This window comes from Hippocampus bargibanti, linkage group LG16 (genome assembly GCF_051943395.1).
Source record: "Hippocampus bargibanti isolate YZ-2025 linkage group LG16, ASM5194339v1, whole genome shotgun sequence".
In the NCBI taxonomy this organism is placed as follows: Eukaryota; Metazoa; Chordata; class Actinopteri; order Syngnathiformes; family Syngnathidae; genus Hippocampus; species Hippocampus bargibanti.
In genome coordinates this window covers 15,242,636-15,270,082 of record NC_142749.1, presented here as the reverse complement: position 1 = coordinate 15,270,082, position 27,447 = coordinate 15,242,636, and the positions used below count along the sequence as shown (strand labels likewise).

The 27,447-nt window shown below is 40.2% G+C and overlaps 1 protein-coding gene across 4 annotated transcripts in view; it reads right to left on the bottom strand.

Moving 5' to 3' along the window:
* Positions 1–27,447, bottom strand: part of cadm1a (cell adhesion molecule 1a) — a 245,214-nt gene that overhangs the window by 29,725 nt on the left and 188,042 nt on the right. For all 4 annotated transcript variants that reach the window (XM_089016967.1, XM_089016968.1, XM_089016969.1 and 1 more), the window contains exons 3-7: positions 21,398–21,544; positions 12,715–12,867; positions 11,204–11,341; positions 7,939–8,097; positions 3,806–3,902 (exon numbers count right to left, since the gene is read on the bottom strand). In XM_089016967.1, the coding sequence (XP_088873093.1) occupies positions 3,806–3,902; positions 7,939–8,097; positions 11,204–11,341; positions 12,715–12,867; positions 21,398–21,544 (694 nt within the window). The remainder of the gene's footprint in view (positions 1–3,805; positions 3,903–7,938; positions 8,098–11,203; positions 11,342–12,714; positions 12,868–21,397; positions 21,545–27,447) is intronic.

The following is a 27,447-nucleotide window of genomic DNA, read 5'->3' as shown; positions in this document are numbered from 1 at the left end:
GTTAAAGCGCTATATAAACCAATATGTATTGTATTGTATTGTATTTCGGACAGCCACCCCCATTTCAAGATCATATAACTCCAGACCCGTATAACTTCGGAATTAACTTTTTTTTTTTGATGAAAAAAGAGAGTCTAATTTTTCTAACGTTGTATTGAACGTTTACGTAGTCCTAAAACTTTTATCTTATATTCTGTGGGTCCCGCAATTTGAGTGACAATGACAATAACCCCGGCACTGGAGTGGACACATTCTCTGAGTTAATATTCAACCAAATCACATTTTTGTGTCTGTAAAATAACCCCACTTGTACCCCACCGCTGACAAAAAAAAAATAAAATAAAATAAAATCTTGCCAGGTATCATTTATGTCAAAATCTAAATCTTCACTCCCCGGCGCAGTGTGACACTTGCAAACGTTACTTGAAAACGACCACTTCAGTCAAGATTTAATCGGATGGACTGCAAAGCATTTCATATCCTTTCCTATCGGGGAGAAGGAGGAGGAGAGGGGGGGGGGCAAAATATTCTAAATGCAAATGCGCTGGTTACAATTTTCTATATGGGTCGTAATTAAGCCGGGGAAACACTGTGAGTGCTCCTGTCGTCATTGAGCATTGGACATGGAAGAGACGAAAGATGAAAAATTGACAGAAAATGGCCGTGAATGGCATTGACAAAATATCGCTCCCCGAACACGGCCGTCGCTACTGTTATTTCCCCCGAGCAAACGCTGATGGGCTCTTTCCTCTAATGTTGCATTAAAAAACAAAAAACGAAACAAAACAAAAAATAAAACTTGTTTGGAGACATATGGGAAGCGGGATGGGAAATGTGGGCGGGGCTTAACGGTGGCAGGAGATCTATTAGCTATCCATTAGCTAGCTAGCTATCTGTTAGCTGAGTTTTGAAAGGCACGTATAAATGAAATGTATCATTATTATCATTATTATCATTATTATCATTATCATCATTATCATTATCATTATCATTATCATTATCATTATTATCATTATCATTATCATTATCATTATCATTATCATTATCATTATCATTATTATCATTATTATCATTATTATCATTATTATTATTATTTCTGAGCAAAATGTCAGTAAAAACAAAGAGTGTAAGATGCCATCCCGTCCACTAGGTGGCGTGACGAGGGGAGTAAAAACCCTATTTTTCCATGGAAGAGGAAAAAGAAGCTCTGAACTCTCACTTTGACACAGTTCATTAGCATCAAGATGCCGAACTCCTTCCGGAGTTGTTCATCTCAGTATCATTCGCAAATTTGTCGCCATCTTGTGGTGAGCATGATTAATTATAAAGAGATGAATTCATAAATTTGGGGCAAGGGGGGGGGGGGGAGGCCGTAGAGGACGCAAACCAGTGGTGATCCGTCAGAGCCTGCAAGGCCTTCTCTGCTGGCCTAAAAATATCTGAATCACAGACTAAATGTGCATTATATTTTGTCCATGAATTCTTGTTAAATAATTCAGAATTGTCCAATCACATTTCAGCCATTATTTGTTACCAGGCTTAGAAATCTACCTGAACGCCTTCACAATCAGTTCTGCAGGCCCTGGAGCATAAAATAAGTGTCAATGAAACTTTTGCTTTCACTCATCAGATTTCGAGTTGGCAGCCCAAAACCTGCTGGAACGTCAACACATTTTTGCAAACTATGACTGGCTATATAGTCACACGATGATGATGAGTATCACTAGCCGCGAGGTGATAACAGCATACTGGCCAGAGCTAGCACACTGTATCTGTAATGAGCTGCATAAGCAAATATATTGTTGTGTTGATTTAATAGAGGTTTTGTCAACCCACAATGGCTGAAGGAGGCGAAGAAATGGATTTGGTTGCAGGTAGACTTCCATTTTCACGACTTTTAAAGAATAGATGAACATCAATAATTGGACAACTCCAAAGCTAGCAAAAATAGCAAATAATATTGCAACTTTATGAGGTTATCATGAATCTGCACGTTCGTAGTAAAAATTCAAACAGTGTAATGACAGTATTCCTTGGTCAACTGCACCCTCTAGTGGACGTGTAGTTATATCACACCGCACTGCCAGCTTATTGATTCAGACATAGCACTATTGAAGGCCTAGGTGTGACATGCACGGCCCGCCACTGATGCAGACAGACGATACAGTTTGCAAGGAGAGGGGAAAGGCAGCCGTCTTGAATACAAATGGCCGCCCTGAAGCCCGCCTGCCCCCCCCCCCGCCTTTGCGCTACGGGCTGGTAATGACGAACACAACTCTCCGCTGCCTCTAATGAAAATGACTTCCAATTCCCCACTCGCTGTTTCATCTTTTTAAAATGAATACGAGGGGCGGGGTTTGGTACAGGACTGGTCCCCAAGTTTCATTTGGTGACCTTTGACCCAGAGCTAATTCCCAATATGTGGAAAAATGTGATTTTCGCTTTTACAAAGCGACATAATAATCACCGTGACAACAAGTTGCTTGGTGTTGCTTGGTATGAAACTGGATTATGCTCTCTGAAGGTCTTATGGGAGGGAAGCGTGGGGGGATCTGGGTGGGGGGTCTTCCAAGGGAATATTCTTGTCACCGATGCCACATTACTGCCACATTCACTTCTCCTGATGATGACTTTGTTCTAGTTCCAATTTGAACTGCCTTGTCAACAAACTGCTGTGACAGACACCAGACGCAAGCAGCTGTCTTGATGTTTGAAGAGTTTGTCAGGAACCCCCGCCCTCAAGACCCCCCCCCCCCCACACCACCACCACCACACACACCCTACAAACCACCAACCGCCTTGTGGCCCTAATAGCTTTATTTGTACTCTATTATGTGTTGCAATGCAAACACCCACGCTGCGTAAATCAACGGCAACTTAAAAAAAAAGGCTTCCACACGTGTAATCAATGGCGAGCCAGCAAAAAAAAAAGAAAATAATAATAATATAAAATAAAATTAAGTAAACTAAACTAAACTAAAATAATAATAATAATAATAATAATAATAATAATAATAATAATAATAGCATTTGAAAAAAATAATCATAGAATACTAGTAATAATATTAATAATATATGTATATCCTAATTATTAAACACATATAATAATAAAACAAAATATTATAACAATTTGTTTTCATGAGATTGAGAAAATCCGCATCATAATAAGAATAAGAATAATATAAATGACAATAATAAAAACAACAACAATAATAATAAAATAAGAAGAATAAATATATCTAGTAATTTGAAAACATATACTAATAAAAGAAAATACTATAACTATATATTTTTTTCAGGTTGATAAAATCCGCACAATTATAATAACAATAAAATTATAATAATAAAATAATAATAATAATAGTAAAATTGTAATTATTATAACAATAATAAATACAGCTACAAACTAATAAAACAAAATCTTCCTGAGGTTGAGAAAATCTGCAAAATAATAAAAAAAAAAACATAATAATAATAATAATAATTCTTATAGTAATAATAATAAATATATCCACACACAATAGTAATAATAATAATAAATATATCCACAAATTCAATATTTTGACTGTTATTTTTTACATGAGGTTGCGAAAATCCGCAAAATAATAATAATAATAATAATAATAATAAGAAGAAGAAGAAGAAGAAGAAGAAAAAAATAATAATAATAATAATGATGATATTAAAAATAAATAAAATCTATCCTCATTTTAATACATAATAATAAAACTAAATATTATCACTATTTTGTTTTGTTTTCATGAGGTTGCCAAAATCCGCATGTGTTCATGTGTGCTTGACGTACTGAGGTTTGCCTTTGGCCTGACACGTCAGCTCCAGGTTCTCTCCTTCCCTCGTCAGACCCTGCGGAAACTCCACCATGATCTTCACCTCGGGCTTGTCTGTAAAGAAAAAAAAAAAAAAGATATCAGGAGAGAGACACACACAGAGAGATAAGAAAAAAGTGGGCCAACATCACAAGTGGAGAAATTATCATCCTTCGACATCTTCCCTGTAGTCCCTCAGAATCATTTTCGCAAGAGGTTGCCCCCCACCACCACCCCTCACTGCATCTTGTGTGATCACAGAGCTTGATCAAACGCTCGGCGGCGTGTTTGCCGTTGTACACATATGATGCGTTGCGATGTTAAATGCATAGCTTTCTGACAAGCACTTGTTCTGTGCCGTCCACGCGTGACGAGTCTTTCTTTCTTATTCACTCTTTCATTGAGTCGTCGCCATCAACCGAGTGAGTGGCGAGTACACAAAACCCATCAACGGCTTCGACTCGCCTCGGAATAAGAATGGGTCTTAGGGGTAAAAAAAAAAAAAAAATCCTTTGTATGGGTTGACAATTACACACGCTTGAGAATGTGATGGTTTCAATATCAGGACCTCGGTACCGTGGGCTCTTTTGAACACGTCGCACAAAAGAAAGCTCAAACAACAGCGCTGAAATCACTGCAGAAATTCAACCGTCAGACGACCAGTGATTGAATTCGAGCTACAACCCTCCCTACGTGACTTTTCTCCGGGTACTCCGGTGCGTTTTTGTGTCATTGTCACTCGAATTCAAGGACCCACGGAATATTGAGTTTTAGGACTACATAAATATTCAATACAGCGTGAGAAACCTTAGACCACAGGTGTCAAAGTCAAGGCCCGCGGGCCAAATCCGGCCCGCCACATCATTTTTTTCGGCCCACGAAAGCAAATCAAACTTGTTAAATTCCATGATGATTGCTAAATTCGGAGCCAAAATTTCATATTTTTGGATGTCAACCACAATAAAAGTCATTATTCTTGACTTCAGATTTGAAAACGAGTTATTCATTAATTTGCTGTGTGCTCTATATGTAATATTTGAAGGGATTTAAACATTCTAATGGGTTCCCCAAATTCATAACGGCCCTCGAGAGGAAACCATAACTACAATGTGGCCCGCGGCAAAAAATGACTTTGACACCCCTGCCTTAGACTGTCATCTTTTATGACAAAAAATAGTTAATTCCTAAGTTATATGGGTCTGGAGTTATCTGAGCTTGAAATAGGGGCGGATCTACATAATACAATTCGGGTATGCCGCTCCACGACAAAAAATAGTTAATTCCTAAGTTATATGGGTCTGTAGTTATTTGAGTTTGAAATGGGGGTACAAAATGCAATACATAAATATTGGTTTATATAACGCTGAAGCTGTAACAAAGCGCTAACATGGCCAAAATGCAAACGCCGCCCCCTCGTGGAGGGAAAAACATTGCCAGAGGTCTGACCAGCGCTTTATCAGAAAAACCAAAACACGAAAAAAATTCCGAAATGACGCTCCAGATCACACTTTTCAATTCCCGGATAACTTCGGGAATGAGTTAAATACATCAGAAATGTTCGTAGGTGTGAGTCTGAGCACAGATGGGTGGGAACCGGTTCAGGGTGTCCCTCGCCTATGGCCGGAAGACGGCTTGGATAGGCTCTAGTAGCACCAATGACTCCTATGAGGGAAAAGTGGACCAAAAAATGGACGGCTGGATGGATGGAGGTTGCCATTGCCAAATTTGGCTAAGCTAAGCCGTTATTCCTCTTGACCATGTGATGGCTTTTCAGTGGGTATAAACCATTTTTAGTTGAGGAGGGGTCTTTTTTGTGTGTCTCACCAGTACAAATCGTGAATAAACAGCTGCTTGAATTTGGCTGTCGACTCCAGGCCTTGAACAGCCTTCAAGTTCAACAGCGCTGTTCCGACCTTGTTGGCAACAAAACAACAATGTCTGACCGGCCATCTGTCTGAATCACATCCTGTCATTCGCTGTGATGGACAGTCGACGGGGCGGAAAGCAGAGACAACACATCGCCGAGTTCTGTTTCGTCGATGAAGAAGGCCACGTGACCCACCCCCCTCTCCAACCTCGGGGTTACTTTGATAGCTCCCCCAGTATTTATGAAGGCACTCAGCGTCTGCACTTGATAGCAAAATATGCACTGCACGGCAGCGAGAGACCCGCATACTGCCACTTTGGGGAGAAATGAAATGGCGCATATTGTATGCTAGGGGGTCGTTATCATTATGCTAACTGAATTATTTGCTTTATTGCGCGCAGGCACTCGAGACGGCCGCTATCCATCTCGGCACGGCCGGCTGACCTTAAAGGGGTAAGACAAGCAGGCAGCCGGGCCAAACGGCTTTGATTTGCTTACACATAAGAAGAACCATTACACCCCCCCATCCCCTTCACCCCCCGACAAACGAGCTTTCTTAGCTTTGCTCCAGCTACACAGCACATAACGTTCGCTCGCCGCGGTGAGGCAATTCAAATGCAAATCACCTTGACTGGCAATCAGTAATCAGCGCATAAAACTTGCGCCGTGCGCCAACAGGGGTTGCGAGTTCGTACGGCTTACACAATCAACAATGCACCCCTACCCCTACTCACCTCACTCCTACTTTTTTCCCCCTCTCCTCAACCTGTCACTATGTGTTCCTTCACGTCGAGAACAAAACAACTCATGATTGGCGCTACTGAGTGAAAATCTCCAAAAATGTGTGTGAAAACAAGTCATATCTTTCTTTGATAGCAAAAGTGTAGAAGTCTGACTCATAGTTCCAGAGGTCGCACTTCTGGCATTCTTATCGTAATCAGGACTAGTGGAGAAAATGGATGGGTCGATGGGCCTGGTCAAGTATCAAATGTGATTACTGTATTGCGCTTTACTTTGGAGTCAGCCAATCCTCCATGAAGTGTCTGCAGCTGGTCTGGCCTTGAATCAGGTGCGTTGCAACAGGGAGACTTGGAAAACATGTAGGACTGCGGTCCTCGAGGACCGGATTGTGACACCACTGCTGTATATGGTAGTTGTCCGTGTTAAGCGCTTTGTTACAATTTCAACTGTTGCTGAACTGCTGCTATATAAACATGTATTGTACTGTGATGTTTCCAAAGCGAATATACAGTAAAGTCTCGTTATATCGATATCGGATATATCGATAGTCCCGGTTATATCGATACTATTTCTATGCACGCACGGAGAAAATTACATGCAAACAGGGTCGGATATATCGATAGTCCCGGTTATATCGATATTTTTTCGGACTCCCTTGAATATCGATATAACGAGACTTTACTGTAATATGAAAACCGTCAGGGCTCAGAAGGCCCCATAGAGGATTCTAGTCCAGGATGTAGACTCCTCTGAGCCAAATTTATTCACTCCGGTGACCCTGCACTATTTCTTCTTCTTCTTCTTTTCCTTTTGGCTTTCCCCTTCAGGGGTCTACAGCGAATCAGTGTCCTCCATCTGACCCGGTTTTGTGCATCTTCTTCTCTCACACCAGCTACCTTCATGTCCTCTTTGACAACCTCCATAAACCTCCTCTTTGGTCTTCCTCTCTGTATGCGGCCTGACAGTTCATTGCTCAGCATCCATCGATATTCCCTGTCCTCTCGACATGTCCAAACCATCTCAGTCTGGCCTCTCTTACTTTCTCTCCAAAGCATCTAATATGAGAGTTCCCTCTGATATATTCATTCCTGATCTTATCCAACCTGGTTGCTCCCAAAGAAAACATGTGACCTTGCACTAAAACTGGATAAACAGAAAGAAACTGAGATACTTTGGAGTACAACAGGGGCTGTAGAAGTATTCCCTTACAAACTATCATGGTCATTGAAGACTTTCTGGAATGAAAATGGAAGTGTGAGGCCTGAGGCCTCGCGATTAAACCAGCCTCTGCGATTGACTAGCCCCTGCGAGGATCTATCCCAAATTACAGTACCTACGATCCCAAAGACGAGAAGCACTATGGAAAATCGAACACAGGGAACAGTTAAATAGCTCCCTGAAACAAATTGTGTTGGATCTGATCGAGTTGCCCCTTAAAAAACACAAGCTCAGCCAACCTATCGAAGATCCAGCCCCCCAAAAGAGTCGCAGTGGCCTACTTACACTGTACTTCCAGGTATTTCTGTACTTGGAAGTCTTTAACCGCGGGATGATCCACGATGCAAACCACCGGCACGCCATCGTCCTCTTTGTTGACGGTGAACATGAGGCGGCTGGTTACCGTGTACATCCTGTCGTAAGTCAGCTCGACTTTGGGTTTTCCTGTAGGGGAGACAGAAAGGACTGTTTTTTTTTAAAATATCGACGGAATCCTGTCAAGAGACGACCGGGAATACTGGTTGAAAAAGGCGGAAGTAAAGAGTTTGCTGAAATAAGCGCTGCCAGATCTTAATATGAACAGCTGCAGCCATCATTTGATTTCGTGTGAAGAGTGCACTGACACTCTACCCACTTGCACCTTCCCTCCTGCAGCTCGACTCCTGTCAACGAGGTGACAGCTGCCTCTTTGGATGCCGGCAAAGAAAAACCGTGTGATGTGCCGGGTGTAAAAAAAAGGAGGAGGTTATAATGAATACGCCGCCTCTGGAGGCTTCACAGTCGTGCAGCCACCTGACACGAAGACCTGAAGGTGACTGCCGGAAAATCTGAATGTCTTTGAGACGTATCAAAGTAGGGTTGCGGCGAGGAGCCAGCGGCCTTGTTTATACCTTCCATGCTCCGTGTTCATCTGAAAGAGTTGATTAAAGAAGCTAAAATAAACCTCGGCGTTTGTCATTGTTAGATTTGTTTGTGTTGACGTTGGTATAAATGTCTGATTGTTGGAAGGCGTTCCACAGGGAAGAGTGATAGACCCCTTAAAGTAATTTGACACCATGCCATTTTTGGATTTCGTACAGATGGCAGGCGTTCTTTTTTTAATGCCGAGCCAGTGCAAGGTGTGTCAGAAAAGTTCCAAGGTTGGAATCACAGAGTAAATACTTCACATCATATCTTATATCGAATTTTAACTCATTCACTGCCATTCCCGAATTTATTCGGGAATTGAAAATATGACAGCGACATTCCCGAATTTTGCCTTTTGTCCATGTTAGCGCTTCGTTACACCTTTAGCTGTTGTTAAATATAGACCAATATGTATTGCATTGTAATTTGGACAGACTCCCTCATTTCAAGCTCATATAACCCGTAAAATTTAGGAATTAACTTTTTTTCTGATGAAAGAAGAGAGTCTAAGGTTTCTTACGCTGAATTGAATGTTTAGGTTGTCCTAAAATTCAATATTCCGTGGGTCCTGGAACGTGAGTGAAAATGGCAAAAACCCTGGCACTGGAGTTGACACATTTTTGCACATGTCAGCTATCTGAAGTTACATTTTCACCCAAAAAATACAGTAAAGTCTCGTTATATCGATATTCAAGGGAGTCCGAAAAAATATCGATATAACCGGGACTATCGATATATCCGATCCTGTTTGCATGTAATTTTCTCCGTGCGTGCATAGAAATAGTATCGATATAACCGGGACTATCGATATATCCGATATCGATATAACGAGACTTTACTGTATAAATAAAATGGGATTATACGAATGACTTCTTTAATCGATTGCAAACACGTATGCTTTCCTCTTCAGAACTATTTGAATCATATTCATACCTGGATGAGTAACAAGAAAGAACCTTCGCCGAATCTGAAGCCAGTGTTTTGATTCTCAAGCAAGGCAAGACGTCCTGGCGTGACGTCACGAACAAGGGGGCGGGACCTTCTGAAACTGAAACTTTCTGAGGTCATTTTGAAGTAGTTTTGGGACACTGTAAGTCATTTTTATTGGTGTTTTGCATTTAACTAAAAATATCAGCCTGTGTGTTTTGGGTATTTTAGATGCTTAAAACGTTTTTCTGATGTCAGTTAGGAAACAAAAAAAAAAAATGATGTCGATTGTCCTTTAAAGGCAACTAGTGAAAACCAGCTAGGGGTTGTCTCCCAAGAATCAAAACTAATGGTTACCCCGGTCCCTGTCACTAACTGAGACGTCCCCTCGGGTGGCTTCTCGATCCCTTTTTTTTTGCTCTCTGTCTGCCTTTTGTGCGAGAACAAGAAAAAAAATAATGACCCGCCTTGTTTGATCCCTTGCTGCTACACTGTCAGCTTTAAGAGAGACGGCGATATCAGTGGCGAGCACATGTTAATAAATCACTAAACAAGCCAGATAAGAGGAAGAAGAAAGATGAGGTTGGGGAGATAACGAGGCATATTCACAGAGATGCTTTGGATTTGCATTGGCGGCTTTTTGTAATGGCAACCTTTATATTGCCAGAGACAATTTCTCTCGATTCGTCTTAGTGTTGGGAGGAAAACAAATGCATTCTCACGTGCAAAAAGGGTAAATTCATAGTAAATTTGAGTAAAAAAAAAGACAAATAAAAAACATGACATTTCCACATAGGACATCACTGTTTTCAATGTCGGGAGCTAGCATCGGAGGCTAATGGTTAATGTACAGTAAAGTCTCGTTAATCGATGTAGATTTGGTTCAGCAAACAGGGTGTCGAAAGCAAATCGTTATAACGATTTACTGTAAAAAGCAAACAAGATTAAAAAAAATAAGAAATAAACAAATCAATAAAAACATGAATGAATAAACTAACAAATAAACGCAGAAATAAACAAACAACTAAATCAATCCCTCAATAAACCAAATAAATAAAGGAAGTGAAAATTGAAAACAATAAATAAACAAGTAAACAAGTAGAAAAAAACGAATAAATAAACTAACAAATAAGTAAACACCAATAAATGAAGTAAACATTGAAAACAATAAATAAACATAAAATAATGAAGTAAAAATTGAAAACAATAAATAAACAAATAGAAAAAAAAGAATACATAAACTAACAAATACGTAAACACAACTAAATAAATACATAAATAAACAAATTAAATAAACTGTTACAGTTGGAGGCTCTCAGTGACCTTTTTGCAACATCACAAATACGACAATTCCTATTTTGACGAACTGACACCGACATCCAAACGTCGGTCAAAAGTGGTCCACACACTAAACCACTTTGATCCCTCAATACCGTTTACGGCTTTAACATTTACTACTACGACTACTACTCCTACTACTACTACTATTACTACAAAAAAAAACTTCAACATATCAGACAAAAATAAAATTGCGATCTAAAATGTGTTTTGAAAAAAAGCATTCTTGCTACAAGCGAACAATACTAGAGGCCGTTACACGCACACGCACACACACACACACACACACACACACACACACACACACACACACACACACACACACACACACACACACACACACACACACACACACACACACACACACACACACACTAACCTGGAAGCTCCTTATCGCCCTTCATCCATCTGATGGTGGCGGCGGGCTTGCTGCTCATGGCGGTGCAGGTCATCTCCGTTTCGTTGCCCTCGCTCAGGACCTCGTCGCGGGCGTCGATCAGGGGGTTACCTGGAGGCACTGCATGACGGGAAAAAAAAAAATATCTATATATGTATAATAATTGACAAACATACAGTCAGTTTCTTAAGTTTGTTGACTTGCCTCTTCGGTGCTGCTGTTTTGGTTAGCAACAGCCTGTGAATGAAAGCGACTTAAAGGACAACAGACACCATTTTTTTGTTTCCTAACTGATATCAGAAAAACGTTTTATAGCATCTAAAATACCCAAAACACGCAGGCTGATATTTTTAGGTCAATAAAAAACACAAATAAAAATGACTTAAAATGTCCCAAAACCTGCCACAAAATGAGCTCGCAACTGGGGAAATTCACAAAGTCCCGCCCCCTTTTTCGTGACTTCACTCCAGGATACTCCTTCACAAACTGCCTCGCTCCAGAATCAAAACAATGCCTTCAGAGAGTTCAGATTCGAAGAACATGATTTCTTGTTACTCATCCAGTTATGAATATGATTCAAATAGTTCTGAAGAGGAAAGCATAAATGTTTGCAATCGATTTAAGAAGTCCTTCCGTATCAATTCGAGCCGTCAGGACTCCAATGTAGCGTCCCAGAAAATGCACAAGATGGCGCACAAGCTCCGTTGGAAATGGGCTGATTTGTCTGCTGGGAATTTGTGTCAACTACTATCAAATAGTAGTCTTGGTGTAACACACAACGATTCACCATCACGTTATTTAAGTAGTTTTCCTTCAAATTTCGCCATCAACACAGTGTTTTCAGATGAAAAAAAGTACCCAAAATGCATTGTGTGTCGCTTTCTCAGTCAGGGGCGTTCCAGACGTGACGTCACGTCAGGAATCGTCCCCAACTCAAAAACAAAACTTCCTGAATATTCAGTGCGAGTCTTAAAACGTAAAACACAGTGATACCTCGGTTTACGAACGTTACATTTATGAAAATTTTACCTTAGCATACGAACTTTACCTTGACATACGAACTTTTTTCGTACACAGACCTGGGAACGGATTATTCTCATTTTAATGGTTTCCTATGGGAAATTAATTTTCGGGATACACACTTTTCGCCTTACACTCTGTCTGGGAACCAAATAAGTTCGTAAGCCAAGGTATCACTGTATAGCTATATGCTATAATATCGCGACGGGTAACTGTTGAGCCCATTTGAAATGTGTCGCTAACCAAAACAGCAGCACCCAAAGGCTTACCAGACCTTAAAATACATCAGCTAAATGACTGTCAATCAAAAGTAACCACGACGACCGCATCCTGGCAAAGGAAGCCATTTTTTTTTCTTACCTTAACACTGCCAGCGAAAACAAGTCTCCAGATGCTCCCCACGCGGCCAAGTGTGGCTGTCAATCAAGCAGTATGCAAAAAAAGCGCCCGGCGCTCGGCGTGGGCGATCTTACCTAGCACGGTGATGTCGGCGTAGGCCTCCTGCGGCGGGTCCGTGTACAGCTGGCAAACGTAGCGGCCCTCGTCCGACAGCGACACGTTGGACAGCGACACCCGCAGCTCGTTGTCGGAGAAGTTGACCAGCTGGAAGCGGGCGTCTTTTAGCGCTGGGGAAGGCGGAGTGCATATTTGTGAGGAATAAAAGTAGTGCAGTGGCATTTTTGGATTTTTTTACGCGATATTTTTTTGTAGCGCAAAACAAAATTTGACTTACGAGCAAAAACAAAGAACTTTGAGGTATATTCAGTGTTTTTTTTTGCATGCAAAAGACAATCGCGTTCAAAACAATAAGCATGTTATGTTTACTAACATAGCATGAATTGATTTATTTGCCTCTATGTTTATTTATTCGCGATATATTTGCTATCTATTAGCTATATAGCTGGCCAGCTATCTATTAGCTATATGGCTATGTAGCCAGCTAGCTATCTAGCTAGCTATATAACATATCCTGTGACTGTAAAGTGACCTTGAGAGTTTTAAAAGGTGCTTATAAACGAAATGTATAATTATCAGCTATATAGCTATCTTGCTAGCTAGTGTGTTATTATTAGCTATCTATTAGCTACAGTATATAGCTATCTCGCTATCTATCCATCTAGCTAACTATTTAACTCACTGTAAAGTGACCATGAGAGTTTTGAAAGGTGCTTATAAATGAAATGTATTATTATTAGCTATCTATTAGCTATCTAGCCAGCTAGCTATCTATTTAACCTATCCTGTGACTGTAAAGTGACATTGAGAGTTTTGAAAGGTGTTTATAAATGCCATTTATTATTATGAGCTATCTATTAGCTATATAGTTATATAGCTATCTCGCTAGCCCGCCATCTAACTTATCCTGTGACTGTAAAGTGACCTTGAGAGTTTTGAAAGGTGCTTATAAATGAAATGTATTATTATTATTAGCTATCTATTACCTATATAGCTATATAGCTAGCTTGCTATCTTACTTATCTTGTTACTGTAAAATTACCTTGAGAGTTTTGAAAGGTGCTTATAAGTGAAATGTATTATTATTATTATTATTAGCTATCTATTAGCTACTAGCTAGCTTTCTATCAATTTGAGTATCTTCCGGGTTGAGTGAACGCTGGAGCGTATGGCTGCCGCTGCTCACCCGGTGCAAAACTTTCCTGTGACTGTAAAGTGACCTTTAGAGTTTTGAAAGGCGCTTATAAATTAAATGTATTATTAATATGATTATTATAGCACTCTATAATATTTTGCTTCATTAAAATCCGCTGTATTGAAAAATACCGAATGTTTCTCTCAACTTGGCCACACGGAGGAGTGTGATCTTTTTAGCAGGATCGAATGCTCATTGAAGCGTCTCCATTCCGCTCCTCTAGCTCGTCAGTACGGCACTAAAATGAGTGGTACTTTCCAGAGGATGAAGAAAAGATGAGACGTATGTCAAGGCACCCCTGGACAAGTAAACTAAAACTTGAACAAATTAAACTCATAAGTCTAAGTCCCATTGTAAAAGAAGTATTTAATAGGTACCTTTTTTGGGTGGCAAATATTCATTAATCCTCGGGTATTGGAATATTGCTCGTTATTTAATATATATATATATATATATTTTTTTTTGTAATAAGATCTCTCATTTTGACTTAATTGCACTGATAAGCCCGACGACAGTCACTATTTTAATCCTCTGGTGTCGCATACTTTTCACTTAATGACTTCAGCAGAGTCCACTGTGCCTTTGGCTCTGTGAAATAACTTTTTTCCCCTTAATTTAATACACATTCAAATATTTTGATATCCTTAACTGACCCAGAAGATAATAACTTTCTTGTAGGAGGGGCTTGAATGCTTGTGGCAAGTGAATACAATTTTGACAGAAGAGCCAATGATATATTGTTGGACAGATGAAATGGGAATATAAATGTTTCCAAAATAATTTATTTGTAGTTCAGTGGTCACACAAAGCACGAAAATGGACCAATGAAATATTTTTGAAATCAAAGTTCTTTTCTTGAAATAAAAATATAACTAACTAACTAACTAACTAACAACCAACCAACCAACCAACTAACTAACTAACTAACTAACTGACTAACTAACTAACCAACTAACTAACTAACTAACTAACTAGCCAACCTACCATCTAACCAGCTAAATAACAAACTAACTAACCAACCAACAAACTAGCCAACCAACCAACTAACTAGCCACTTAACCGATCAACTAACCAACTAACCAACCAACCAACCAGCAAACTAACTATCCAACTAACCAACTAACTGACTAACTAAATAAACTAGTAAATACATAAACTAGTAAATAAATACATAAATACAAAAAGAAACGAATAAATAAATTGATACAAAATAATTAAATACAAAACAAACACATGAATAAATACAAAATAACAAAATAAATACAAAATAAATAAATAAACAAAATAAATACATAAATAAAAAACACGTAAATAAATAAATACATTAATTAATATAAAATAAATAAATCAATCAATACAAAATACAAAATAAATTAATAAATAAAATGATAAAATTAAAATTTAGAATGAAACGGCAAAACAACTAAAATACAAAACAAATAAATACAAAATAAATACAAAACAAAAATAAATACATAAATATATACAAAATAAATACATAATAAACACAAAATAAATAAATAAAATGATGAAATGAAAATTAAGAAACGGCAACGTATACAGTTGCCCATTGCCAAAATGGCTTCCGAAGTCCTAATTATTTCGAAGCCTTGACAAGCTCTTCTCATTCAAAGGCCTTGTTAGCATTTCATTAGCCTCTAATCTGCATGCTTTAATTCAATTAAACATGTTGCCAGATTCGCTCGTCGTGCCGATTGCAGTTGATACAAGCAACTGATTGAATGTTTACAAGGGCTTCACTGGAGATATGCGGGTGGGGGTGTGGGGGATTATAGATAATTTTTGGAAGTTTTTAAAAATATTTTTCTGGAGAGTACACTTAAAATCCAAAATGAGATGTGAAAAAAAACATTAGATATGATTTTTTTAAGGTTTATAATTGCAATGCTAGTTTTGTTAGCTTGCCGAATGGCTTTTTCATTGGGTGTTAGCATGAAGCTAATGGCAAGTTATGAGCTTTACACATTGCCAAGTTCAACTGGAATTCTCAATTGAAGACAATAGCTCATCACAAATAAATAAAATACCCTATTTTCTGGAATTTTCAAGAAATTGCATATTTAAAAACCTTTTCCATACATAAGGTGCACCACATTATAAGGGGCACCTTCAATGAATTACATATTTTAAAACGTTTAAAGGACAACCGACACCATTTTTTTTGTTTCCTAACTGACATCAGAAAAACGTTTTATAGCATCTAAAATACCCAAAACACGCAGGCTGATATTTTTAGTCAAATGCAAAACACCAATAAAAATGAGTTAAAGTGTCCCAAAACTACTTCAAAATGACCCCGGAAATGGCAAGTTTCAGAAAGTCGCGCCCCCTTGTTCTTGACGTCACGCCAGGACGTCTTGCCTTGCTCTAGAATCAAAACAATGGCTTCAGATTCGGAGAAGATGCTTTCTTGTTACTCATCCAGTTATGAATATGATTGAAATAGTTCTGAAGAGGAAAGCATACATGTTTGCAACCGATTAAAGAAGTCCTTCTGTCTCATTTTGAGGCGTCTGGACTGCAATGTAGTGCCCAGAAAATGCATAAGATGGCGCCCAAGCTCCGTTGGAAATGGGCTGATTTGTCTGCTGGAATGTGTGTCAACTAGTATCAAATAGTAGTCTTGGTGCAACACACAACGATTCACCATCGCATTATTTGTGTGTCACTTTCTCGGTCAGGGGCGTTCCTTATGTGACGTCACGTCAGGAATCGTCACCAACTCGAAAACAAGACTTCCTGAATATTCAGCGCGAGTCTTAAAACGTAAAATATAGCGATATGCCGTGGAATCTTTGTAAAATACGCTCAGTAGAAGTCATTTCAAGTGATTTTACAAATTATGGACATAACTTGTCCGGAGGCGTTGGCTGTCCTTTTAGGTACTGCGGTATTTGCAACGTCAGGCATAAAAGCAATGTTACGCACATAATAAAATCTGTGACATTACATGAGCTACAAATAAAACAACAGTTGTAAAAATGCCCCCCCAAAAAAAACAACAACAACAAAACAACAACCCTGTCCAATCACATTTCACCCCCCCCTGCTAATCCTCTTATATGTCACTTCTAAATGAGGCTATTGTGCTACGATACATAAAAGCCGTCATATTCAGACAACGTTGACACTTGAAGTGTGAGGATTACGGCGACAATCCAAAGCTATCCAAGGACACGGCGACATCGGCCACGACGGGGTTCGCTGGGGGACGCCGGCGCTTTGACACGGAAGGTGAGATCGCGGCGGACATTTCTATTACGGATGTGTCAGTGCGCACGGCGTCACACATCACTCCTTTTTAACGGATTTGGGACTGAAAAACTAAAAATAAATAAATAAAACAGAGCGACCTTTACACCTGTGCTATTTTTTGCCCTTCTTTTAGAATAAAAAGGACAAAATAGACAGCGGGTGCTGTTTTATTTTATAAGAGACGTCTGTCCAAACTCTTGAAAGCTCCAATTTGTTTCATCGTTTTTTTTTGCTTTGATGATGATGAAGGACGGCGTGTACAAAAACTACCCCCACGCGCCCCTCAAGAAGCAAAAAAAAATCAGTCATTCAATCTTAAGCACTTTCTGCACCCTCTTTGCTGCATGAAGCAGTTGTAAATGAAAGAAAAGTGGATCAAAGCATCCTTTTCACCAGTGGATCAGAGACGTATTGGTGGAAATGCGCACGTTTGCTACAAGCTAACCGTTGAAAGCAAACATGAAGCTGTATGTAGCATCCATTGACGAAAAGAAATCTCCCGTCCTATGTAAATCCGCTTCAATTCCGAGCCGCGACCGTTCCACATCTTATCATCGGCAACGTTTTCAATGCTCGGCAGCCTTTATCCTATCTCAAAAGCCACCTATTTAAAATTGCATTTTCTGTGTAATTCTCTCTTGTTTCTATTTATAACTGTATTTTATGTATTGAAATCCCAAGAACTACGCCTTCATTTCCCATTGCACGTCAGCGCGATTGTAAATCGGAAATTGATTGTCCATATAGCGGCGGGGGGTGACGGAGTGCTCTCATTTCCCCGCAAACGCACTTCATCACGGCAAAAGGTGGCCGAGCTGTCATTGCCGCTTCCTAAAATAGGTCAGTTATCACCCCCCCCCCCCCCCCCCAATTGCTCTGAAATGTGGTTGACAGTAACGGTCAAATCATAGAGGTGAAAATAAGCGAGGATGAAAATATATCGGGACACTTGGATCAATATGCCTATTTGTTTTTTTCTTTGTGTAGAAGGCTGATATTAACTCATTCACTGCCATTCACAAATTCATTCCGGAAGTGAAAATATGACGTAGAGCGCCATTCCCGAATTTGTTTTCAAACTTGGGTGCCGATAAAGCGCTGGACAGACCTCTGGCAATGTTTTTTTTTTTTCACTTTCACGAGGGGGCAGCATTTCCCTTTTGTCCACGTTAGCGCTTTGTTACACATTCAGCTGACAGAAATTTCCATTGGCCCATGTATAATAATAATAATAATAATAATAATAATAATAATAATAATAATAATAAGTGACACTCTGATGAAGGCGGAAGTATACGCCGAAACATGTAAGGTAATTGAACACCTAAAAAAAGCCACTGTCTGTAAGTAAATAATCTGTTGTAAATTAGCTAGTTAGCTAATACACTGAATGTCACTATTAAATACACAGATAGAAAACTAGCCAGCCAGCTAAGAAATAGCCAACAGATAGCTAGCTACATAGCTAGAATCCTATATAGATCTATAGCTAATAGCCAGCTAGCCAGTTAGCCAGATAGTTAGTTAGCTAATACACGGAATGTCACTAATAAATACACAGATAGGAAGCTAGCTAGCTAGTAGATAGCTAATATAAACCAATATGTATGTATTGCATTGCATTTTGGACAGCTACCTCCATATAAATACATTTATATAGCCATAATAAACTTTCTATTTTAATATATATCGTGAGCAATGTTTAATGTTTAGCCTCTCTTCAACACTTTGAATGGATTTCGACTTACAACCATTTTGACTTACGACTGTTTGGTCGGAACGGAACTCGGTCGTAAGTCGGATGTTACCTGTAAACAAATAATATGGCAACACAAAGACACAGAGATTCATTCATTCTTCAGCACTTGCTGTACCCTCTTTGTGAAATGAAGCAGTTCTAAATGAAAGAGGAGAAGATCAAGTTTTTCTACTTCTTCCTTTCCTTTCCTCTTACTTTTATCACTTTGCTGCTGTGAAATGTAAAATTCTCCACTGCGAGACATCAATATAAAATAATAAGCAAAACATTGCAATCTAAGACGAGCCTGAGAATCATAATCAGGTAATTATGTAGCAAGTTCCGAGAAAAATTGATTACATTTCCAAATACAAATTTGTCAATTGACTTGTTTCCTTGATTGAATATTTCCCACCATAGCCCAAAGCAATATTTTTTTTTCTGATTGAATTTCAATCTTATCCACATGAGAACATAATTGCTTTCCCTCCTTTGCATCAAACACAAGTAAATGTTTATTTTTATATATTTTTTCATGAACATAAACAATGGCAAGGGACCTCGCTAAAAAGACAGAAAAAGAGCATTTAATGGCCGACGGGAGAAGTTGCGGTAAGAAGGTAATTAGCCCCGCCCACGCCCTCACTTGACAGCACACAATAAAACTCTCATTCGCTCCTCTCCAATGTAGCGGCAGCCGCTAATCACAATTGATTGAGGCCACTTCGACTCCTCTCGGCGGCAGACCCGAGCAAACGCTCACCGACTCAATGAGTTTAACTCATTCACTGCGAGACGATGTGCAAAAAAAAATGTTTCCACTCCAGTGCCAGGGTTTTTGTCATTGTCTCCCAGATTCCAGGACCCACAGAATATTGGGTTTTAGGACTACATAAACATTCAATACAGCATTCAAGACACCTTAGACTCTCTTCTTTCATCAGATAAAAATAGTTAATTCATTAATTATATGGGTCTGGAGTTATATGAGCATGAAATGAGGGTGGCTGTCCAAAATACAATGATTTATATAACGCTTTATAATAATAAAAAAATAATAATAATACTTATTTTATTATTAAGCGCCTTTCAAAACTCTCAAGGTCAATTTACAGTCACAGGATCAGTTTTTCTGTGGGTGAGCAGCGGCCGCCACACGCGCCAGCGTTCACTCAACCCGGAAGTAACTCAAATAGATAGAAAACACAGCTGAAGCTGTAACAAAGCGCTAATATGGACAAAAGGCAAATGCTGCCCCCTCGTGGAAGGGAAAAAACATTGCCAGAGGTCTGACCAGTGCTTTATCGGCACCACCCGCAAGAAAACCCAAAACCCCAAGAAATTTGGGAATCCAGGTCATGCTTTTTGATCATTTCTTGTTACTCATCCAGTTATGAATATAAATCAAATAGTTCTGAAGAGGAAAGCATAAATGTTTGCAATCGATTAAAGAAGTCCTCCTGTATCAATTCGAGCCGTCAGGACTCCAATGTAGCGTCCCAGAAAATGCACAAGATGGCGCCCAAGCTCCGTTGGAAATGGGCTGATTTGTCTGCTAGGAATTTGTGTCAACTAGTATCAAATAGTAGTCTTGATGCAACACACAACGATTCACCATCGCGTTATTTATGTGTTTTCCTTCTAATTTCGCCATCAACACGAAGTTTTCGGACCAAACAAAGTACCCAAAATGCATTGTGTGTCGCTTTCTCGGACAGGGGCGTTCCTGACGTGACAAGAATTGTCACCAACTGAAAAACAAGACTTCCTGAATATTAAGCGCGAGTCTTAAAACGTAAAATATTATTGTAGGCGGTGGAATCTTTGTAAAATACACTCAGTAGAAGTCATTTGAAGTGATTTTACAAATTATGAACACAACTTGTGTGGAGGCGTCGCTTGTCCTTTCAAGAAATAAAGTTGTCGGCCAGCCCATGAATGCCTTCATCCTCATATCCCGCTTGCACAAAATGAACAGTGAAGGAAAAAAAAAAAAACAACAACAATCAATTAAAGCAAAGTAAAGGCTTAGCAAGCCCGCGTGTCGAGCTGATCAGCGCAACGGCGACACCATAATTGGGCGGGATAAGAGTAAACAGAACAGGTCGTTAAACGTTCAGGGATATGAGCCGCCTCGCTATTACGACTGACACGTCGCCCGTCTCCGAAAACTTGTTTGCTGGATTGTATTAACCTCATTCTGCCGATAATGTCGCCGCAGACATGTGAGTCAAACTTAACGCAACTCCCTGGAAGTCAAAGTAAAATGAGAGCATTTTAATTAAAGCTACTACGACGATATAGCGGCTGCCTCTGCAGCGCTTTGGGATGGCATTATGTGTTTGCATTCCCTGCCATTACAAAAAATGTTAATGAGAGCAAACAAGCGACTCTTAATCAAAAATCAAAATGTAGAAGCAAACACAACAATCGGACGCCTCCACCCAAAATAAATAAAGAAAAGATGAGTAAAGTCAAAAATGTCACTTACGCCTCATGTCTCGGAAGTAAATGGTCTGTCGGTTGGGGTTGAGCAGCTGGATGACCGAGTCGTCGTTGTCCTTCACCCGACAACTGATGATGGCCGTCTCGCCCTCCACCACTGACACGTTGTCCGTCACCAGATTTTGACTCACCACTAAACAAGAGACAGAACGCACCCCTTTAGTATTCATTTATGTATTTCATGTATTATTTCGTATATTATTTCGTGTATTATTTTGTGTATTAGCTCAGGTTTTAGCTCAGGTCATAGCTCAGGTCTTAGCTCAGGTCATAGCTCAGGTCTTAGTTCAGGTCTTAGTTCAGGTCTTAGTTCAGGGCCTAGTTCAGGTCTGAAATTCAGGTCTTAAGTTCAGGTCTTAAGTTCAGGTCTTAAGTTCAGGTCTTAAATTCAGGTCTTAAATTCAGGTCTTAAGTTCAGGTCTTAAGTTCAGGTCTTAAGTTCAGGTCTTAAATTCAGGTCTTAAATTCAGGTTTTAAATCCAGGTCTTAAGTTCAGGTCTTAGGTCAGGTCTTAGTCCAGGTCTTAGCCCAGGTCTTAGGTCTTAGTCCAGGCCTTCGTCGAGGTCTGAGGTCAGGTCTGAGTTTGATTCTGAGTTCGGGTCTGAATTCGAGTCTGAGTTCGGGTCTCAGTTCGGTTCTCAGTTCTGGTCTTAGTCCGGGTCTTAGTCCGGGGCTAGTCCAGGTCTTAGTCCAGGTCTTAGTTTAGGTCTTAGTCCGGATCTTAGTTTAGGTCTTAGTCCGGGTCTTGGTCCATGTCTTAGTCAAGGTCTTAGTCCAGGTCTTTGTCCAGGTCTTTGTCCAGGTCTTAGTTCAGGTCTGAGTGCAGGTCTGAGTCCAGGTCTGAGTCCAGGTCTGAGTCCAGGTCTGAGTTCGGGTCTTAGTTCGGGTCTTAGTTCGGGTCTTAGTTCGGGTCATAGTTTGGGTCACAGTTTGGGTCTTAGTTCAAGTATAAGTCCAGGTATTCGTCCCGGTATTTGTTCAGATATTCGTTCAGGTGTTTGTTTATGTACTGATTTATTGATGGGTTTATTGATGGATTTATGAATTCATTTATTGATTCATTTACTGATACATTTATTCGTTCATGCATTTATTCATTCATACATTTATTCAGACATACATTCACTTATTGATCTTTCACGTTATGGTACAATTTTGGACAAGGTTTAGTGTACAAATATTTCTGCAGTATCGATGCAATCAAATCTAACGACAGTCGCATGCAAACACATCTCAAAAGTATCCGCTAACAAAGACTCGGTCAGCGGAATTGCAAAACAAACACCCAAAGTGATGATTAGAAAGAAGAAGACATCAACAGATTGATGCCTTATGAAAAATGAATGAATGGGCAAGCTTGGACACGCATTATCGTAAACAAAGCCGCGACATGGCCGCCTTTAAATTCTCCCCCATTAAACATGACGCCGTCTGTTGTTATTCAGCATTGTTTGCCTGACGCTCATTAGACGCTGCAAAAGACACGAAGGCGTTTTGTCATGCGGGCGCATCATTTGTCGGCCGGGAGCGCACAAGCGGGTGGGGATTGTTTGAGTGTCAGGGAATTCTATTAAATATGTTTCTTTTCTTTTTTTTTTACTTAGCATGCTAAATTCCAACATGGCAGTAAAAGCGTCACGTGTGAATAAATATTTCGGAAATTCAGGTCGACACTTTATCGACCCACAGAATCATCATCATCATCATCATAATAATAATAAATTTCATTTCTAAGCGCCTTTCAAAACTCTGAAGGTCACTTTACAGTCACAGGATCAGTTTTTCTGTGGGTGAGCAGCGGCAACCACGCGCGCCGGCGTTCACTCAATCTGGAAGTAACTCAAATAGATAGAAAGCTAGCTAGCTAATAGATAGATAATAGCTAGGTAGATAGCTAATATGTTTGCTGACTCAAATAGCTAGCTAGCTAATAGATAGCTAGAACATTGAGTTTTAGGACTATATGAACTTTCAATGCAGCGTAAGAAGCATTAGACTCTCTTGTTTCATCAGAAAAAAAGATTTAATTGAAAATTAGCATTATTGGCAAAATAAATATTGACACTGACACACCGGGGGAAGTGGGAAAAACATTGCCGGAGGTATGACCAGCGCATTATCAGCACCCAAGCATGAAAAAAAAAAAACTTAATTCGGGTATGGCGCTCTGTCATATTTCCAATTTCCGAATAAATTCGTGAATGGCAGTGAATGAGTTGAAAAAAAAAAGATTCATATGGTGTTGGAAGACTAAAATCCCCCACTGCGTACTTTAACGTCCCGGTAGTATACATTGCATGTAATTACTTCTTAAATTTGCATGAAATATCTCCATTCTCATTGATGGATGGCGGCACGGGAGCACTGGTGAAATGGAGCTCGTCAAGGCAAGGCTACCGCGTTGCGGCTTTCATCTCCCAGCTGGAGAAAATGCAAAAAAATGCTCGTGGAATTAAACCACAAGAGAAACAGGGAGGGCTGCGGAGTTGTGGGGGGGGGGGGGGCGACTGATCATAGAATGCGAGTGATGGCAAACAACTATGATTTCTACCTTTTTCTTTTCAATCCACAAAGTATGGGAAAAATTGTAGATCATGTTTATATTGCATGATGACAAGACCCCCACTTGCCCCACCCGCTGAAATCTGCTTTCGTTACCATGGTAATAAGGTTTCCAGCAGCTCGTATATTTTGTTTTCTACTTCTTTCTTTCCTTTCATAATTTTGCTGCTGTCAAATGTAAATTTCTCCACTGCGAGACGTATAAAGGTACATCCAATCAATCCAATCCAATCCAATCCAATGGTCATTGACAGTGTCACAATATCCATTCTCTGCACCCCCCCCCCCCCCTGCAGTCAAGGACCCCTCTAGGCTGTTTACTGCATTAATACTTTGGGTTAAAGATGTTAGTGATTGGATTTGGGCGTTGTACGAAAAAAAAAATTGGTATTGATAAATGTGAGCCATTTTGGTGCTAATCCAAATTAGAATTGCATGACCCAGAGTATGGGGGGGGGGGGGAAGTGGGGGTGGGAGTTGGTATCTCGTCTCTACTTATTTTTGCAAAGACAGAATTTTTGATGGCCTTCTCATTACCGTGCACCCGGGTGAAGCTACAGAGATAATTAGCCGTGATACAAAATGGATGGATGAACACAAGCGAGCAGGTCATTCCCAAATACACGCGAAACATTGACGACCTATATTAAAACAGGAAAAAAAAAAAAAAGAAAGCATACAAAACCAACAGAGAACAAGCCCTCGGCATGAGTGTCTGACCGCGCTGACTGACAGCTTGAGACGGCGGAGGAAAAAGGTCAAGATCCTCGTGAAGGACGAGAGCTCTTCAAAGGGTGAGAAGCTGCGGAGGAGCCGCATCGGTTAATCTGGATGTCACCGACGACTATCGGAAGGCTCAAAGAGAAACGCTAGTCGCCGGGGGACTTCGTCCCGAAACTGCTTTTGTTGGCCCCCGACTTTTTCGGTACTTCCATTCGAACGGAGACGTGGCTTTTGTGGTGAAAAGTGCAACGGTTGCTAGGCTACGTGACCACTGCGGAGTCATTAAAAACATCTGATGAAGCCCGAACGCCACTCCTTAGTATCGTTTTTTTTTTTCGACTGGAAAACAACAACTAAAGTGATTTCTTATTTTTAACTCATTCACTGCCACATGTGCAAAAATGTGTCCACTCTAGTGCCAGGGTTTTTGTCATTGTCAAATTCCAGCACCCACAGAATATTGAGTTTTAGGACTACATAAATATAGCGTTAGAAACTTTAGACTCTCTTCTTTCATCAGAAAAAGAGTTAATTCCTACATTATATGGGTCTGGAGTTATATGAGCGTGAAATGAGGGCGGCTGTACAAAATACAATACGATACATACATACTATATAATAAGAAGCCATTTAATTTATAAGCGCCTTTCAAAACAGCCACACGCGCTAGCGTTCACTCAACCCGGAATAACTCAAATAGAAAGTTGGCTAGCTGGCTAATAGATAACTAATATATAGCTAATAGATAGCTGGCTAGCTAATAGGTAGCAAGCTAGGTTGCCAGCTAGCTAGCAAATAGATAGCAAATAGATAAATACAGAAGAATAAATCGCTAGCTAATTGCTAACTAGCCAGGTAGCCAGCAAGCTAGGTAATAGCAAATATATAGCGAGCTAGATATCCAGCTAGATAGCTAGCTAGTTAATTCCTACATTATAGGGGTCTGGAGCCACACAAGCCTGAAACGAGGGTGGCCATACATATTGATTGATATAGCGCTTTAACAACAGCTGAAGCTAAAACTAATCGCTAACTCTCCCTCCTCTACCACGAATATCGACCAATCACGTGCGGCTTAAACTGAAGACTCGGGGGCGGAGAATAAAGGACAAAAAAAAGTCGCCTCCCATTTCCAGCTCCTTGTTCACTTCAGAGATTCGGCTCTAAGAACCGGCTCGTTCGCGAACGACACATCACCATAGCACAATACGGGTCACGGGTGGCGGCAACGACACCAACAAATCACCCTCTTTTTACCTTTAAACCGTCACGTAGGATTTAATAGCTTGTAAACGCTCGACGCAGGCGGTGGTGAACGGCGGCAACAATACGTCCAATTAGAACAAAGATCCTTGACGATAGAATAAACATCAAGTGAAAATCAAGAGAAAATTGACAAACTGACAGGAGGATTAGCGCCGCCCCCCCCTTTCGCTATTTTCGGAAGCCCTTTTATGCTTTAATTCTTCACGTGTAGCGTTAATGTACAAAACAAACGCGCTGCCCACCTCGTCGAAAATAAAAGCAAAGCAGCCAAGATGTTGATGTGCCTAAAACAGTTTGAGGAAGGGCGAGTAATACAGCGGCGTTAATTTCCTAACGAGTACCTTCCTCGCTGTCATGGCGACCATCTGTGTAGTCTAATTGAATAAAGCGCGCGAGAGACGTGGAGACGTACAGCTGTGATGGCAAAGAAATCGTACTCGTCCAAAGCCACGGGCGAGACTTCCCCCTGCGGCCATTTTGGCTTGACAACTTTCATTTTGTTTGGCACACGGTGACTTTTTTGACATGGATGGCGTCTTTGACCCTTTTCGGTTTTACGGGTCAAATATTTACTGGCCATTTTTTTTTTCTGGGGAAAAATATGTTAGCGGAGAAGCAACATGGGATGAACTCTGAAAAGGGCACGGCGATTTGAACAAATCAATCAAGTGTACAGATGGCTTGTGCGGGTTGTTTGTGGAGCCTGATTGATGGGATATTTTGACCTTGCAGTCTACACACTGCCTTTGAACTATCAATGTTGAAACTCTCTCGCTATCGTCCGCCTGTCTCTTTAATGTTTAAACCACCTCCCCTCACTGCTGCGTTCTTGACCAATCACGTGGCTTTAACCGAAGACTGGGGGCGGGGAATTGTGGACAAAAACAATCGGCTGCCATTTTGTTGTTAGAAGAACGGGCTAATTCGCAAACGACACATCACTCATTGAGGCAGCTCCGTGTACGAACAAAGTTCGTACACCAAGGTACAATTTTCATAAATGTAACGTTCGTAAACCAAAAAGTTCGTAAGCCATGGGGGTTCGTAAACGGAGGTATCACTCTATAAGGCAAAGGTGGATTCAGTCGTCTGCGTGGGTATTATGAGCGCTAGCCCGGCAAGGCTAACGCGGTGTGGCTAAATAAAAATAGCCGCCACGCGATATCGTTAATTTTGAAATCTACTTTTTTTTCTGACCGTCATCATTTATCAGCTCCCGCTAACTCAATTAAAAGAAAATTAGAACGACGGAACCCCGCCGTCCGTTGAGGAATTGCATCTTCCTAAACACGATTACCACAGACTGAATATTTAATCACGTCCAATATTGTAAATAACCACGTGAGGGTTCATTTATCACGACTATGCTTCAGTAAAGGAGAAACAGGAAATGGATGCGCTATGACTGATAAGCAACCATGATGTCATTTCCATGCGACAACAAGTGACCAAATGGCCGTCCTGGGATGGTTTAACAAGAGCTGG